Below are 19157 nucleotides of genomic sequence, written 5' to 3' on the forward strand. Positions count from 1 at the left end.
ACTTTACTAGCATGTGAAATGAGTGCAATGGTGCGGTAGTTTGAACATTCTTTGGCACTGCCTTTCTTTGGAATTGGAATGTAAACTGATCTTTTCCAATCCTGTGGCCACTGTTGAGTTTTCCAAATTTGCTGGCAAATTGAGTGTAGCACTTTTACTGCATCGTCTTTTAAGATTTTGAATAGCTCAGCTGGAATACTGTCACCTCCACTAGCTTTGTTGTTGCTCAGCTTTTCTAAGGCCCACTTCACTTCACATTCTAGGATGTCTGGCTCGAGGTCAGTGACCACCTCATTGAGATTATCAGGGACATTAAGCTCATTCTTGTATAGTTCTTCTGTGTAATTTTGCCACCTCTTCTTAATCTCTTAGGTCCCTGCCATTTTGGTCCTTTATCATGCCCATTTTTGCATGAAACGTTCCCTTCATGTCTCCAATTTTCTTGAAAAGATCTCTGGTCCTCCCTATTCTATTATTTTCTTCTATTTTTTTGCACTGTTCATTTAAGAAGGCATTCTTATCTCTCCTAGCTATTCTCTGGAATTCTGCATTCAATTGGGTGTATCTTTCTTTTTCTCCCTTGCCTTTTGCTTCCCTCCTTTCCTCAGCTATTTGCAAAGCTTCCTCAGACAGCCATTTTGCTTTCTTGCATTTCTTTTTCTTTGGGATGGTTTTGGTTGCTACCTGTTGTACAATGTTGCGAACCTCTGTCCATAGTTCTTCAGGCACTCTGTCTATCAGATCTAATTCCTTAAATCTATTTGTCACCTCTACTGTATATTGAACAGGGATATGATTTAATTCATACCTGACTGGCCTAGCGCTTTTCCCTACTTTCTTCAGTTTAAGCCTAAACTTTGCAATGAGAAGCTCAATGGTCTTGTTTTTACTGATTGTATAGAGCTCCTCCATCTTTGGCTGCAGAGCATATAGTCAATCTGATTTCTGTGTTGACCGTCTGGTGATGTCCATGTGTAGAGCCGTCTCTTGGGTTGTTGGAAAAGAGTGTTTGCTATGACCATCGTATTCTCTTGACAAAATCCTATCAGCCTGTGCCCTGCTTCATTTTGTACTCCAAGGCCAAACTTGCCTGTTATTCCGGTTATCTTTTGGCTTCCTACTTTAGCATTCCAATCCATGATGATAAGGACATTATTTTTTGGTGTTAGTTCTATAAGGTGCTGTAAGGCTTCACAGAACCGGTCAGTTTCATCCTCTTCAGCACCGGTGGTTGGGGCATAGACTTGGACTACTGTGATATTGAATGGTTTGCCTTGGATTCGAACTGAGATCATTCTGTCATTTGGGGGATTGTATCCCAGTATTGCTTTTCCTACTCTTTATTGACTATGAAATGGCTACTCCATTTCTTCTGAGGGATTCTTGCCCGCAGTAGTATGCCTGATGGTCAGTTCTATAAGGTGCTGTAGGGCTTCATAGAACTGGTCAATTTCATCCTCTTCAGCACTGGTGGTTGGGGCATAGACGTGGACTACTGTGATATTGAATGGCTTGCCTTGGATTCGAACTGAGAACTATGTATATATTTAATAATTAAATTATTTTGCAACTACCACTGACTTTCTCATTAAAATCTAAATGCCAAATTAAACGTTCTACATTATGTATCTTTGTTTTAATTTTATGGAGAAATTGCCTAGGGTTACTATTTAAATGTACATTTTTGATAGAAGTTGTGCTTTTTAATAAACTATACAACGGTTAAGAAAGATTGCACTGGGTTGTCACACTTGGTGGCCACCATGCAGGGTTTATGAGCCAGGACTTGAGGCTGGAAAAACCCAAACCAGTCTGTGCTGTTTTCTGATGGCATGGGAAGGGGCGGAACAAGTATAGCTATGGGATTTACAAGGGTAGTATTTTAAAGTGACACTAACCATTTTCAGTTAAACTGGAAAGGTTATTGTTAAAGTGTATTTAGAAGAAAATAATGGCTAACTACTTCCAAACTGTTGCAAAGAAAACAAGATGGAAGTGTCCAGGTAGCCACTATATATGTGAATTAGGCAAGTTAGTATTCTTCAGGCCAAATACTGTGCAAATATTCACAATCCCTATCAGGAGCCAAGGAGAATCTATTAATTTATGGAAAGGACAGAGGAAAAAATGATGGGCTTAAGACACGGTAAAGTGCAAGAAGACTACCCATAAGTTTTTCAGGAAAAGCACAAGCAATGGTTTCATTTTGCCTTCATTCATGTCTGCAGTAAACAGTCTTCTGTAGCTGAGCCATGCCTATGAGATCTCTGCCAAGTCCTCACCTACGAGTCATGTGAAGCCCTATGAAGTCACGAGATCAGTGATTCACTGCCAAATCCTGGTATAGGAGGCTGACATCATGTGGCATTACCTCACCAACTTTACTTAATCTTTAAAACACTGAACAGGGTCTGATCTGCTTTGTACCTGCATGGGAGACCAACAGAAATTAGTACAGGTAGTCCTTCACTTATGACTGGTTGCTTAGCAACTGTCCAAAGTTATAACAGACCTCCCTGGAGGTACTTACGACCCAGTTGTGAAGGCCAGGCCTCCACCCAGTCACGTGACCCGAACAGGTGCTTGGTAACTGGCCCTCATTTACAGCTGTTTGCAGTGTCCTGCAGTCACGTGACCACATCTTACAATGCTTTTGCTGAAAACTGACATTTAGTTCCAGTTTTTGGCAAAACCAGCCCATAGCAAATCATTAGTTTGCTTAATGATTGCTGCAATAAAGGGTTGCAAAAGTGGGTTGGTCATGTGGATGACCTGTTTTATGATCATGACAACTATAATGGGGATGGGCAGGCCCCATTATGGTCATAAGTCAAGGACTACCTATATGTAGTATAAGGCTAGCCCAATGTTTCTTTTTTATTACCCAAAGCTGCTTACCAGAAAGTCTTCAAATTTTTCCTGTTGTGATTGGATATGAATTCATGCGCTGTTATCCCAAGAAGAGCCTTGGTGGAGCAGTGGGCTAATGCCTCCTTAAGTAACACCAGCTGCCTGCAATTAGTGCAGGTTCGAGTCCCACCAGGCTCAAGATTGACTCAGCCTTCCATCCTTCTGAGGTAGGTAAAATGAGGACCCAGATTGTTGGGGGCAATTAAGCTGACTTTGTAATAATGCCGCTTGGGGTGTGTATGAAAGCCCTAATAAGCAGGCATATACATAGAATGAAGGCTACTGCTAAGCTTGTAAGCCGCCCTGAATCTTCGGAGAAGGGCGGGATATAAATGGAATTAAAATAAATAAATAAAATAAATAAAACCCAACTCTTCTCCAATTTTGGGTAATTTATTCAAAGCATAGGCTACACTAAGTGAACAATCTCACAGGAAAGCAGTTTCTACAGGTGGCCAGCATGTTACAAAGAGGCAAAATGTTGGAAGTGGCATCCTAGCCCCAAATCTTTTGTACGTGCAATGCTACATTTCCCCCTTTCATAAGTGAGTAAACCACTTATGTATTATTGCCAAGAAAATGAAAGGGAAGTGCTCATGTAATTCCCAGGAACTGACTTTGATTCCAGGAAGATTTCGCCTCAACCTTTTTCAGGCTACAACCCGATTTTTGAAATGGTTAGCCAGCAGTCGTATGAGAATTCAGGGTGACTCAAAAGCCACATAACCTACCACTATGTTTAGAAATGTGAGTGTTGGATTATAGCTTACATGTTCAAACATTGCAGTTCTGTTGGTGGTCTGACTGTATTTGACTGGTATTCTTTATTATATAAGGTCTAACTATACAATAATTACAAATAATACATAAATTAGCACTTGGGTTTGAGTAATACCTCTTTGCTCAATTCAAGTAAACAAAGTACTCTGAAGATAATAGTGAAACAAGTACTGATAATAGCTCTTAGCCCAGCTGTAAGCAGTTGACTGTCCAGATTGAGTAAGGTCATGGGACTAAAGCAGTTTTTTAAAATGGGATATGGAAAATTATGGTAAAGCAGGCAAATTTCTGGCATTAATAAAACTAATAATGATCAGAATTGACATAAGAAACCTAGAAAAGCTACTAGGCATTTTTTAAAGATTTTGTGTATATCACAGCAAGCAATCCTTTGTGGGGGCAATAGGTAAGAACATCAGATTTTTTTTTTATTCATTCCCGCTGTCTAAAATACTTTAGTATCTGCTGACCATCCCTGTACATGCAATGTGAGCTAAGAAACATACTGTGCAATTCCCTGCTGCAATACAACATATTATTGTTACCTGAAAGTGCACACCAACATTTGAAGTTGTGCGGTGTATGATTGGAGACCTATCCAAACCATAGCTGTGCAGGCTAAGGGTTGTAACAGAGAAATCGTATAAGCAGTGCAACCGCTCCTAAATGAGATTGGAAACATCCTTTCGTATCACTTGGCATCAATTCTCTTCCACAAGACAGTTAAGCCAACTGCCTTTTCACAACACTTTTACTCATTTTTTCTCTCCAAAGATTACTCATGGTTAGTACCAGAAATCTGTGGAGCAGGTAACTGTTCATTTTTAACCACAAAGGACAATATGCTGATAAGGTGTGATGTAACCAAAGCCTCAAGGATTACCGGATGTTTATAGTCTTTTCTGGGAGAGAAGGGGGGGGGAGTGAAAATAGCCCACAGATATTTAGAGGCATTGTCTGGGAATCCAACTATTCCTCTTAGCTCAGCCCACCCAGCAAGTTAAAAGGATTTACAGGTCACAATCCTTTCCCTTACAAATATACCCAACACTGGTGCGTATGGGGATATTTTTGGCTCTTTCTTTACACATCTATATATTCAGTATAGGATGACAGTAGCAAACCCTGGAAGTCTATTTTGTTTCAAATGCCTTAAGAATAAACAACTTTTACAGAAGAGAGGCACCTAATTTTTAGACTTGCAATCCCAGCCTGTGTGTTGCATAAGTGGGCTTCAAATGCACAGCAACTGCAGAATTCTAGATGCATAAACTTGCCTTGAATAGGGAGGGAGAAACGTTTTTGGGACCCTATTTCATTTTTAAGTCCCTGCAGACTTCATAAAACAGTAGTCTCATAATATAAACCACTATTTGGTTTAAGTGTAAACCAACTGTGATTTGTGACTCATTGTTTACGATGCAGGGTGCCGCGTAAACCCAGCAACTTCTGCTTAAGAAACTATGGTTAAAACAAACAATGGCTTAGCACAATGCGCAAACTCTTAAAATTAAAAGCTCACGTCACAAAATACAGTTGTCTCTCCCACTGTATCCAGAGGTGATGCCAGGTATTTTGTTTTCTGAGGTGGATAAACCTGCATATTTCCCAACTGGGGGCTGGCTGTTAAATTTTCAGTAGTGCCGAAAGGACAAACCTTCCATCTTATCAGAAGGCAAACTGGAGGAGGCTGTTCGTGCCAGATTCCCCCAGTTGTGTCCCCAACAAAAGGCAATGATAGAACACTGACCCCTTCACATCCATCTAGGCATCTTCTCCTTTGCTTTTAAGTGGCTTCTGATCACTCATTTGGGAGCAACTTTACCAAGTCAAAAGTACAAGCCACCCTGGAAATGTTCCTCAGAGTTCTTTTACAAGTGGCCAGCAGTACACAAGAAATATACAAGTCTAAACCTTATTTTCTCAAGGTGGGTCCCTCCCCTGCCATTTCTCCCAATAGGTTGGGGACCCTCAATAAACCAAGCTGAGTAAGCTGTGGCACCTCTGGAGCCTTATCTCCTCCCCTTTTCAGTTAGAAAGATCCAAATGAGACATACTTTATTCAATCATCTTTATTAATAATGTTATATAAAAAGCTCATAAAAAAACAGGTATTTTACAAAAAAAGAGAAAAGAAGCTCAACGTACTACCAGCTCAGAGATCACATAAATAGACTTTGTGGGGTGTTTTTGTGGGTTGTTTTTTTTTTTTTGCTTTTCCTCAAAAACGAAAACTGGCAATTCTAGCATCTCCCAATTTCAGACTCGGTTTCCTGGCGTTCCAAAACCATTTCGAAACCGGTCATCATAAAGAAACGCCAGAACTTCCAAGCCAAGGTTTTTGCTAGGACAGCAGAGGGAAAAATAGAGAGAACACACACCGCTTGGGCACGCGAAACTTCTCTCCAACAGATCCACGTGCACGGCAGAAGAACGTTCCCATCAGAAACACCCGCGCACACGCACACCCGAAGCCCGCACGTGCACGCACACGCTGAGAAACAGGCCCTCCAAAAAACAAACCAACCAACCAGCAAACGCGTTTCCCCTCCCCACGCAAGAGATCTGTTCGTTCTCACGCACGCAGTAAGGAAATAAAGGGAAACAAAACTGCACGTGGAAACGGATGTCAATAACAAATGCTCGGCAAATCAACATGATTTGAATAACGTCTCGAATGAAAACTCACACAGAGCCTCTCGGGAGTTACGGAAAGGGGCGGGAAAGGAAAGCGAAGGAGTTCGAGCTCCCTTCCCGTTCACTTTCCCTCCGCCGGGGATTTTTCCTTACACCTGGATCACCACGGTGCTGGGCCCGGCCCGGAGGCTGCTCTTGTACTGGTCGAGCCAGCGCCTGAGTTCGGAGATCTTGTAGCCTTCGGGGCCCCGGCCGCCCTGATACATCACCTTCCGCTCTTGGATAATGTACAGGCGCTCGAAGTACGCCCCGTAGGCGGCGCTCGAGGCGTTGTCCATGGTGTCCACGGCCAGCGGGCAGCCTGGCGCGCCGTCCTTCATCAGCTGAGCCGCGCGCAGCCGGTCCTGCAAGCACTGGTGCTTGGGGATGTCGTAGGCGGCGTCCGAGCTGACCCAGCCGTCGGAAGGGTGAGCCTCCTCGATGTAGACCAGCAAGAAGTCGGCGATGTCCACGAAGCGCGTGGCCAGGCGATCGAAGGCGCGCAGGCGCGCCATGAAGGGGGGTCAGGTGCAACTGCCGAAGTTGAGGATCAGCGGCCTCTTGCCCCGGGCGTAGTCCAGGATGCGCAGCCGCGTGCGCCCGTCCAGCTGGACGACCTCCGGGTTGGGCGCCGTCGCGCCGACGTGCGCCGCTTTGAAAAAGTCCAGTTTCTGCCCGTGCCACACCGCTTTGAGCGACTCCAACGTGAACATGCGGTTCGAGTCGGAGACGCAGAGCGGAGGGTCGTCCGGCGGGCAGGTCCCCTCGCTCGAGTCGCCGTCCTCTGCCGCCAACTCTTGCTCCTCACCAAGGGTCGCCGCCGCGGTCAGCAAGAGTTTCTTCCGGATGCAGAGAAAATCCAGGAGCCAGAGCATCACAGCGGTCAGGAGGAAGCGGGGCAGGAGGAGCACGCAGGCGGCCACCTGGCTGAGCGCTTGCAAGGTCTGGGCGCCCACGGAGTGTAGCATCGCCGCGGCAGGAGTGGCAGCTCCGCTGGGCGCCCACGCTGCGGTCCCGAGCCTCCCCGCTCGCCTCCCCCGACGCCGCTCACTCCCACCGCTCCTCCGGGCGCCTCAACTGATGAGATCCCGCTTCTCCTTAAACCCATTTTATAGTCGGGGATTTAAATGAAAAAGTGACTCCACCTCCGGCCGGAACCCGCCTCCTTTGGAACCTGAGCCCGGGGATTACCTACCCCTCCACTCCAATGACCTAAAAATATACTGGCCAAGAGAAGGGGAAGGAGAGGCAGGGGGGCGGAGGGGGGGGAGTGGACCGAGGGAACGCGCAAGCGAGCCAGCCCCAACCCGGTTTGGAAGTGCGAGGGACGTGCCACGGCGCAGGGAACGGCCGACCTCAGGCCAGGCAGCTTTAGGGCACGTCCGGGTCTTTTCCCGAGTAGGTCGGGCGTGCCGGGAATAATCGACGCAACAGGCGCCCTTGTCCTCCTCCTCCTCCTCCTCCAACATTGCTCACTTGGGTGTAAACGTGGGGAGCGAGCGAGGGTAATCAATGAAACGCTTGGGACGAGGACTGCTTCTTCTTTTCCCGCGCTCTCCCCCCCCCACCGCCCGCGCACGTGAATGGAAAGCGAGACCGAAGTGAAATTCTTCCAAAGAGTTCCTTCCCCCCCCCCCCCCGGGCACGCAAACGCCCCGGAAAGCGAAACTCTTCCAGCGAGCAGCGTCGCCAAACTTTTGTCTTAAGTCTCGGAAGAACCGACTCGATTCCTCACCTTCCCGTCAAGGGTTGCTTCCGCCCGCCTGCTTCCCCGCTTTGCCAGCGGAGAGGCGCGAGAAGAGGTGGCTAGTTAGTTCAAAGTACCTACCTGCTCGCTTTTTCTTCGCTTGGGGAAATGGACGCCTTTCCTTTTTCGCCTTCGGGTTCTTGGTACGTCGTCCACGTGGTCGGGAAGGAAAGCCGGCCTTCTCCGGAGCCAAAGGAGTTAATGCTTTGGTTCGTGACCTCGTCTCGGAGCTACCTCAGCTGGTTAAACCTGTTGACCGCGGCGAAATCGACGGCGAGATTTAAACGCGCAAGATAAGTTTTGCTTCCCGCAGCAGCCACTAGGGGTAGCTGTTGGCCGAAGGGTGCAATCGACAGACCTGAACCCTCCGCGTCTCTCTTACACCGCTTTCTAACCGATTTGAGACTATTTGGAATTTAACAGCACAGGAAACCAAAGATGTTCACTAATTCCATCCCAAAGGGCATAAAGTTCAATATGGTATATAAGCTGGAACGAATATATCAATCTTAAATTGTGGGCCCTTAAATAGCTTTAGGATTCATTTGTTACACAGGCACATGGCGTACAAGCACGCCATTTCCCCTTACATTAGAAGTCTTTCTGTTCCAAGGGGGCTGCTCTGTTTATTCTGGGTCTTAAGCAGAAATTTCCCTTCACCTGCTAACCTACTTCTTTTAACAGGAGATGCCTTCGGTAAACTATTAACAAAACTAAGATCTCTCATGCCATCATCAACAAATTAACCTTATGCAACGGAACTTTCACTTTGTGGTTTTACTCTGTAGAAAGCTTTGAAAATGATTTAGATTAGAAGCATGCTTCGAATTATGCACAAGCACAGCACCTCCCTGCTGTTTATTAAAGGAGCCTACCCTTTTTTTCAAGCTTCCGTGCAAGCCTGAAAAAATGAGCTGGTGCTTTAAAGGTTTTCTTAATGTTAATGAATAGAGTCCTTAAAGCAGCAGCAACTTTTTAAGGCTCCGGCAGAAACCTTTAAAACGGGTGTCCAACCTTGGTAACATGTAAGACTTGTGGGATTAAAGAGTTAAAGCATGGCTGGCTGAGGAATTCTGTGAGTTGAAGTCCACAAGTCTTAAAATTGCCAAGGTTGGACACCCCTGCTTTAAAATATCAGGCTGCTTTGATGGTATAAGAGAGGTCTTGTGTTTGGGTGTGTTTGAATCATGTCTTCTAATACCTTTCAAACGGTGTTGGCCCTGTTATGCAAAATAGATTTTGGATAGTGTTATACATCCATCTGTTGTGTAATAAAATAAACCAAGCCAAAAAAGAACCAATCGTGAATGGAGATGCTTCATGCTTTTATAATAATTTGGTGGTTATTAAATGTTGAGGGAGAATGTTAAGCCTACTTCTGGACCAATTCTAGTTCCTGGGTAGTTATCAAAGATAGTCCTTTACAGAGTGCGTGGCAGTAATCCAAATGGAAAGTGATCAAGATGTGAGTGACCCTGGCCAAACTCTGGTTAAATGACCCAAAGTAACACCAGCTGCCTGCAATTAGTGCAGGTTCGCATCCCACAAGGCTCAAGGTTGACTCAGCCTTCCATCCTTCCGAGGTAGGTAAAATGAGGACCCAGATTGTTGGGGTGACTTTGTAATAATGCCGCTTGGGGGTATGTGTGAAAGCCCTAATAAGCAGGCATATACATAGAATGAAGGCTACTGCTAAGCTTGTAAGCCGCCCTGAGTCTTCGGAGAAGGGCGGGATATAAATGGAATTAAAATAAAATAATAAAAAAAAATACAATTTGAGTTTGTAGCCCTAGGCAGCATTTCTGGGTTGACTACCAGATCTGGATGTAAGAATATGGATGGCCAGTGGATGGCAGCAAAGCAGTTCAGAAAAACATTTTTTGTATTTAAACAATTTATATAGCTGCCCATCTTATTTAGCGTAATCTTGAGTATAATCTTATGAACAAAAATAAAAGCATAAAAATCAGCATAAAAACATCAAATGAACCCATTGCTCCTATTAAGAGGTGGTGTGGGTTTCTAATTTCAGTTTTAATTTGGGAATTTTTGCAGTAACCCTAGAAAAGGAGACATTTCCATATTTTTAAATAGGGGATAAAGTAGATTTCAGTAGTGCTCTCCAGATGTTTGGCTACAGCTGTCTTACCCTCTAGTGATAGGCTGTGCTGGGAAGCCTGAGAAGTGAAGTTCAGAATATCTGAAAGGTGCAAGATTACCTATCCCTGATCTAAAGATCCCAGAAATAAAAACAAAAGAAAAAAAGAACAAAAAAGCAAAAACCTGCACATTGGGAAAGGCTACCTGACAGATGTAAAGTAAATTAAAACCTCCAAAGCTAGAGGTTTTCGTTTATTTTAAACCAGCCAACCAGGTTCCTAAATCCTGGAGATCAGTGAACACTTGTACATTACTGAGCACCTGGCTTTGAAGGCTATTGTTGACAAAAGGGCCAATAAGTACAACAAAGGAGAGTGAATATGTTCAAGGAAATAGAGCAGTATTTCTCAACCTGGCCACTTTAAGATAGGTGGGCTTCAACTCCCAGAATTCCTTTTTGTTGTTGTTGTTAGTTGCAAAGTTGTGTCCAACCCATTGCGACCCCATGGACAATATTCCTCCAGGCCTTCCTGTCCTCTACCATCTTCTGGAATCCACGCCTACTGCTTCAGTGACTCCATCCAGCCACCACATTCTCTGTTGTCCCTTTCTTCTCTTGCCCTCAATCTTTCCCAGCATTAGGCTCTTCTCCAGTGAGTCCTTCCTTCTCATTAGGTGGCCAAAGTGTTTGAGTTTCAACTTCAGGATCCAGCCTTCTAAAGAGCAGTCAGGGTTGATCTCCTCTAGGACTGACCGGTTTGATCACCTTGCAGTCCAAGGGACTTGCAGGACTCCTCTCCCGCACCACAGTTCAAAGGCCTCAATTTTTTGGCGCTCAGCCTTTCTTATGGTCCAACTTTCACAGCCATACATTGCAATTGGGAAGACCATGGCCTTGACTATACGCACTTTTGTTGGCAGGGTGATGTCTCTGCTTTTTAGTAGGCTGTCTAGATTTGCCATTTTCCTCCCCAGGAACAAGCGTCTTTTAATTTCTTGGCTGTAGTCCCCATCTGTGGTGATCTTGGAGCCCAGGAAAATAAAATCTGTCATTACCTCCATTTCTTCCCCATCTATTTGCCAGGAATTGAGAGGGCCGGATGCCATGCTCTTGGTTTTCTTAATGTTTAGTTTCAACGCAACTTTTGTACTTTCCTTCTTCACTCGCATCAAGAGGCTCTTTAGTTCCTCTTCACTTTCTGCCATTAGAGTGGTATCATCTGCATATCTTAGGTTGTTGATATTTCTCCCAGCAGTCTTAATTCCAACTTTTGATTCATCTAGCCCTGCCTTTCTCATGATGTACTCTGCATACAAGTTAAATAGGCAGGGTGACAGTATACAGCCTTGCCGGACTCCTTTCTCAATTTTGAACCAATCAGTGGTTCCGTGTCCAGTTCTCACTGTTGCTTCTGTTGCTTCCTTTTTAGGGCTCCTCATATTTTCCCCACAACAGCAACCCTGTGAAATGAGTTGGGCTCTCGTGGCTAAGGTGGGACTAGAACTAGAACTTACAGTCTTTTTAGCGTTAAACATCAGATCTAACTGGCTCTCCTTGTAGCTAGGGAATTCTGGGAGTTAGAGTCCACCCATCTTGCAAGTCGCCAAGATTGAAAAACCCTGGAAGTATACGTACAACTTTTAAGGTTTTATAGTTTAGGGGGAAAAAGTTGAGCAAGAAATCATGACATAGCTACAAGCAATTATAGTATGGTATTAATGTCAAGAAAGATATTAGGTAAGGAGATGTTTTGCCCTGTACTTTCCATAATATTAGGACCCTAAACCACCAAGGAAATGGAATGGTGGAAAACTCAGGATAGACAAAAGGAAGTGCTGCCTCATACAGCACATATTCAACTATAGAACTTGCCATTTCAAGAGGTAGCAGCCACCATCTTAGGAACCTTTAAAGGGGTGGTGGTGGGTGGGTGTAAACATGTTCATGGCGATTGCTCTTGGAATGACTCATAGTTGTGATGTCAGTACATTATCTCTAGTATTGTGAGAAGATCCCACTTTGTACTAATTACTGAAGAAGAGAATGCCAGGAGATTGTACTCCTAATCTGTTTGTGGACTTTCCAGAAACATTTTATTGGCCACTTTAGGAAGATAAAGCTGGCCTGGATCATCTCTGGAAAAATCCGATACTTAACTATGCACTTTGTGAAGACAAGGAACTTTTCCCTGTTACCTTTCTCCACAGCTTACTATACTTTATGCACCTCTATTATGTCCCTCAAATTTGGGACTTTCATTATAAATGAACTTAATGTTCTTTGGTGTTCAATGGTTTGTCCCTTGGTTGTTGGTATCATTTTTTTGAACTTTGGTTGTTTTGCTCTTACTAATCTGTCTTATATTTGTAACTTTATTGTGTTTATTCTCCAATACCAACTCTGAGCAACAAGAATTAGTTTTTTCCTGAATATGTATTGTGTCTCTTTAGTGCTAGTACTGCTGCATCATATACAAATTTACTGTTTCTACCCTTAAAACCATTCATACATCCATGTTTCCTATTCCAGAAGTATAGATTGGAAAGTGCATAGTACATATACTGTAACGTATTTGTGGTTACGACCTTGTCACTTGATCCTAATTCCTTATCAACAAATGGTTGTTTGTGCTATATTTTGTAATTTTGCATTGAATTGAGCAATGGGAAATGGAACATGCCCATAACAGAATTTCAGCCTTGGAAAAAATTTCAGTCACTGTTCTTACCAAGCCTATGGATCAAAAGGGATTGAGCCTCAATTACTTAAGCAATATTTATGCATGCTTAACTTGCTTTTGGGGTTTTTGTGGAAATGCTCCTACATAAACTTGCTATAAGAGTTTACTGATATTTCAGGTCAGCCTTGACTTCTTGGATTTTTGTCCAAAGTTGAATCCTAAACTTGGCTATATTGCTGAAGTCTAGATCTGATTCATATTTAATGTCAAACATTTAGGAAAAATGGCATGAAAACCCTGAAGCCAAGCATTTTCTGGCCTCTTCATCCATCCCCAAACATACTAGATTATCCACGTGCCTTGTGGGACATATAAGTTATACTGGGATAGGTTTTGATATCCAAACATTGAATAGCATAACATCTGTTTTTACTTTTGGCACTTATAAAATCAAACAAATCTGAAGTAAAGGCATGCTGAAATTGTATATAATGTACAGTCTCTCACACACTGATAATGTTACATAGCACTCAGTGAGTCCTATACTGCTCCACAGAGAATAAATTAGTAATCCTTGCTGGAACATAATGTTGCAATAAAAGAAAAAAATACTTTTGAGAGGTAATGATGATGGTTCCTCTTTTGTAGGACTATGGTCAATTAAAACTCTTACAAAGCGGGGTGGGGTGGGGGGTGGGGTAGCTTTCTTAGAAATGCTCACAACTCAGATTTGTTTGCCTGTTATGAACATTCAAAGCAAGTACACTGGCATTCTTCCATCTCAAACTTCTAATCACATAATTTTTCCTACCTCCCATTGTGGTTAGATTTTAGTTACTCTCATTCCTATCTGTTAGCCATTTTACCTAGAATCAATAAAAAGTACAATTTTGGAAGGTCACAAGTTTTTTTAAAAAAAATTCTGGTTAAGCTCTGGAAAAAACTCTAACCATTGATTTAGGTGTGTGATTGTCTTCCATGCATCGCAAACGAAGTACTCTCCAAAAAACAATTCTAACAACAACAACAACAACACTTTAGAACAAGGATTTCCAACCTTTTTGTATCATGGATCCCTTTGAGAGTCTGTGAGGCCATAAATAATGTGGTTGCTTACATTCATTATTGAAAAATAAGTTACATTTCAGTTAGAGGTTAGTGAAAATAAGGTTGTATATTTTCCCCAATTCCTGGGGAAAGAACCCCAGCTTTAAAAGATAATGTTTTGTCCTGTCAGCTACATTTTGTGACAGTGATTGATTGATTATGTTTCATCAAGTCATTTTTAACTCTTAGAGACCACATAGATGATGATCTATAGTACAAACATACTGTAGTAATTGTTAGCTTTATGAATTAAAGATTCTTTCCATCTATTTTCCAATACTGTAGTTAACAATGTACTTGCAGTTGTTCTTCAGGTTATCACTACATGAGTTCAGCATTGTTCTATTGTTTAATTGATAACTGAACTTCCACATCAGATCAGTCTTATTATTCACTAAATTACAGTATGTCTCCATGGGCCATCTGAGTCTATATGGGAAGATGAATATCACACAGGAGAATTTAACACTGATAAAACACAACATTGTTTTCTTAGCATCTTTGGATTTAACAGGAACAACCAATTCCTGTGAGCGCTTGAAATATAAGTAAAAACAGTTCAATGATTCTCAATTCATTTTGTCCTTGCTTTGTGCAATAATTATTGAGACTGTAGGATTGGAGGATGGTCTGGAGGTAATGCTTGAAATGTGTTGAAGTGTGAGGTTTATGGTCTTATGATAATTAAATTGTAATTTAAACTAGTTTATTTTTCCTACTGTTTTCAGTCATAGGATAAAGACATTCTGATTCCTGTGCATTTTCATAAAAGTTCTGTTCTGCAGGTACCGCCCACTTCTACCTTCTGTGGCCTTACGCTCTCTGAGCATATGTGCTTTGTATTGTGAAGGGCTTTCTGGAAGGTAGGATATCTCACCCTCTTTTAAAGACTTATGCCTAAATGTTGAAATAAAACAAATTACTGTCTCTGGTTTATATGACATGTTATAATAGGTTATGTTGATCTATTAATTTCAGTTTGGGGTGGCTTTGCTTTTGTTTGTTTATTTGCATTGCAGAAATTTGGATATGTTTTCTCACTGATTCTCTGTTACCAAAGAGCCAAGAAACTGCAAGCAATTAAATGCTTTGCCATTTATTACTCAGCATCTGACTGGTTCCATTTTGTCTTCTCTTGTAGCACATTCTTTCTGAACTGCACTGGTAAAACCCATCCATTAATGTTTCTTGGGTATACAATTCCATTTCTATATAGGTTTTTAATTGCTGATAACTTCAGGGAACTTCAGATAAAAGTCTATGACAAAGTGATGATGGTGTTTCCAGGCTTTTATTGTGTGGTTAGCCTGCTTCCAGTGCTGGGCGAGACATAACTTCATTGCAGACAAGAATGAAGACATAGACATAGATAAGATTTCCATTATTGCAGTACATAGAAATCAAAGTCTGTATGAGGAATTGTGCTCCAAGGTTTAAATACTAAGCTTTTCCCTCTAGCCGAGGGGTGTCAAACTGCTGGCCTGCCAGCCGGATGCGTCATGCCGAAACCATGCCCACCGCATTGCCGGCAATGGAAAAAAGTCACGATCCATCGCGACAATGTCACGTGACATTGCGAGTTTGACACCCCTGCTCTAGCCCTTCCAACTCACTGGATACTTGCCTGTTGTTTTAATGGCCTTGGAACACCTCATCAGTGTTGACAGAATAGTCCTTTGTAGTTCCTGTCTTGCTAGCTGATTCTTTACCTTTGCAAGCACCTCACATCCTTATACTGGTACTTTAATTGACTATATAAGATCAAGACATTTTGACTTTTTGTGACCACATAGATATTTTTTCCATGACAGTCCTAACCTACCAGGCCTTCCAATGGTGCACTTATCGCCACTGTAACTGACCTTACTCACCTTGCCTCCTGCTATTAAATGAGCCTTTTGCTGAATTTTCTTTCATTGTGGAGAAAAGAGCAAGAGCTGTAGGTCTATCTGTGCTTGTAAAAATTCTTGACTTTGGGAAGTTCAGTAATTAATTTTAATTACATGCATGTAAAAAATGAACTAGCCAAACCGGGCATGCCCAGAGGCTTTTCACATGTAACTTAGAAAAGCCATGCAGAAATCTTTGATGTAAATAAAACCAAGTCAAATGCTACAGACAAGAGAAGAATTACATAATTCTTCATTCCTATATATACAATATATAAATTCAAGCATGGATTGATCCAGACTCTTCATACTTAAAAGTCACATGAAATTGGTCTACTCTAAAGGTTCCACCCAATTGTATCTTTATTTGGATTTTAATTGAAAACTATTGTTATCCAATCTTGGATGAACAGGTGGAATTCAAATATGAAGAGATGTTGAATTGATCCCAGAGAAATCTGATGCATATCATTTAATATGAAGACAATTTCATATTTTTGTTTGCTGAAATAAAAAATGCAAAATGTGAGGAAACTGCATGGAATCAATGGAAATGAAAGCTATGGGAATTAAACAAGAGCTCAGTTTCTTTTGTACTAAATGTTAAGATGAAGTCTGTATGAAAAAATAATAAATATTAAATAAGGTAAGGTGTCAATTTCTCAGAATTGGATCCTTACTGAAGAGTTTTGTAATGATTAGCTACTAGAATAAATTCTAATATCCTGCAGTATTTTTTTTGTCAGTGATATCATGGAGACACACTAACAGTACATAACATCCAGTCTGTTGCAATATTGATTTAATAATATCAGCCACTGCAGTGCCAAGCAAAGCAGCTGTCACTTTTCAGCAAGATAATCATTGCCAGTTGCAGACATAGAAAAGAAAATTCTAATTAAAAGTCTGCTTTGAAATGCAATGCAATGCTAACCAGGTTCTCACAAAAATGGTCACGGGCAAGTGCTGCAATTCTTTTTAAGAATTAGGGCATTCACAGTATTAGTTTGTATGTGTCAATGAAATACAGTATTCTTTAATTAGCTTAAGGGCTGTTTAATGCTTAACATTTAAAAAATGTGCACCCTTATGCTATTTAACTGGCTTCTACAGATGATGATCTAGTTGATTTCTGTGTTAATATTTCATAGGTCCCCTTCATGGATTACTGCCTTGTCGTGGCGAAGGGGCTTGCGTAATTCAATGAAGCTATGAGCTATGCCGTGCAGGGCCACCCAAGACGGAAAGGTCATAGCAGAGAGTTCTGACAAAACGTGATCCACTGGAGAAGGAAATGGCAAACCACTCCAGTATCTTTGCCATGAAAACCCTATGGACAGTACCAAAAGGCAAAACGATATGACGCTGGAAGATGAGCCCCTCAGGTCGGAAGGCGTCCAATATGCTACTGGGGAAGAGCAGAGGGCTAGTACTAGTAGCGCCAGAAAGAATGAAGCGACTGGGCCAAAGCCGAAAGGACGCTCAGCTGTGGATGTATCTGGTGGAGAAAGGAAAGTCCGATGCTGTAAAGATTCTTTCTCCATTGGAACCTGGAATGTAAGATCCATGAATCAAGGAAAGCTGGACGTGGTCAAACAAGAAATGACAAGACTGAACATTGACATCTTAGGTATCAGCGAACTAAAATGGACAGGAATGGGTGAATTTAATTCAGATGACCATCAGGTATACTACTGCGGGCAAGAATCCCTCAGAAGAAATGGAGTAGCCTTCATAGTCAATAAAAAAGTAGGAAAAGCAATACTGGGATACAATCCTCAAAATGACAGAATGATCTCAGTTCGAATCCAAGGCAAACCATTCAATATCACAGTAGTCCAAGTCTATGCCCCAACCACCGGTGCTGAAGAGGATGAAATTGACCGGTTCTATGAAGCCCTACAGCACCTTATAGAACTAACACCCAAAAATGATGTCCTTATCATCATGGGAGATTGGAATGCTAAAGTAGGAAGCCAAAAGATAACTGGAATAACAGGCAAGTTTGGCCTTGGAGTACAAAATGAAGCAGGGCACAGGCTGATAGAATTTTGTCAAGAGAATACGATGGTCATAGCAAACACTCTTTTCCAACAACCCAAGAGACAGCTTTACACATGGACATCACCAGACGGTCAACACAGAAATCAGATTGACTATATGCTCTGCAGCCAAAGATGGAGAAGCTCTATACAGTCAGTAAAAACAAGACCAGGAGCTGACTGTGGCTCAGACCATGAGCTTCTTGTTGCAAAGTTTAGGCTTAAATTAAAGAAAGTAGGGAAAAGCGCTAGGCCAGTCAGGTATGAATTAAATCATATCCCTGTTCAATATACAGTAGAGGTGACAAATAGATTTAAGGAATTAGATCTGATAGACAGAGTGCCTGAAGAACTATGGACAGAGGTTTGCAACATTGTACAACAGGTAGCAACCAAAACCATCCCAAAGAAAAAGAAATGCAAGAAAGCAAAATGGCTGTCTGAGGAAGCTTTGCAAATAGCTGAGGAAAGGAGGGAAGCAAAAGGCAAGGGAGAAAAAGAAAGATACACCCAATTGAATGCAGAATTCCAGAGAATAGCTAGGAGAGATAAGAATGCCTTCTTAAATGAACAGTGCAAAGAAATAGAAGAAAATAATAGAATAGGGAGGACCAGAGATCTTTTCAAGAAAATTGGAGACATGAAGGGAACGTTTCATGCAAAAATGGGCATGATAAAGGACCAAAATGGCAGGGACCTAACAGAGGCAGAAGAGATTAAGAAGAGGTGGCAAAACTACACAGAAGAACTATACAAGAATGAGCTTAATGTCCCTGATAATCACAATGAGGTAGTCACTGACCTCGAGCCGGACATCCTAGAATGTGAAGTGAAGTGGGCCTTAGAAAAGCTGAGCAACAACAAAGCTAGTGGAGGTGACAGTATTCCGGCTGAGCTATTCAAAATCTTAAAAGACGATGCAGTAAAAGTGCTACACTCAATTTGCCAGCAAATTTGGAAAACCCAACAGTGGCCACAAGATTGGAAAAGATCAGTTTACATTCCAATTCTAAAGAAAGGCAGTGCCCAAGAATGTTCAAACTATCGCACCATTGCATTCGTTTCTCATGCTAGTAAAGTTATGCTTAAAATTCTGCAAGCTAGACTCCAGCAGTATGTGGATCGAGAACTACCAGAAGTACAGGCAGGATTTCGAAGAGGCAGAGGAACTAGAGATCAAATTGCTAACATACGCTGGATCATGGAGAAAGCTAGAGAGTTCCAG

The 19157-nt window shown here is 42.2% G+C and overlaps 1 protein-coding gene and 1 long non-coding RNA gene across 2 annotated transcripts in view; both read right to left on the bottom strand.

Annotated features, from left to right (window-relative positions):
• The window catches only part of LOC308679176, a 121339-nt gene that overhangs the window by 13392 nt on the left and 88790 nt on the right, over positions 1–19157 (bottom strand). The window lies entirely within an intron of this gene.
• DIO3 (iodothyronine deiodinase 3) lies at positions 5748–7435 on the bottom strand. Its single transcript, XM_081320461.1, has one exon. The coding sequence runs from the start codon at positions 7332–7334 to the stop codon at positions 6477–6479; it is 858 nt and encodes a 285-aa protein (XP_081176587.1). The 5' UTR covers positions 7335–7435; the 3' UTR covers positions 5748–6476.

Source organism: Vipera berus (assembly GCF_964194415.1).
Source record: "Vipera berus genome assembly, chromosome: 1".
In the NCBI taxonomy this organism is placed as follows: Eukaryota; Metazoa; Chordata; class Lepidosauria; order Squamata; family Viperidae; genus Vipera; species Vipera berus.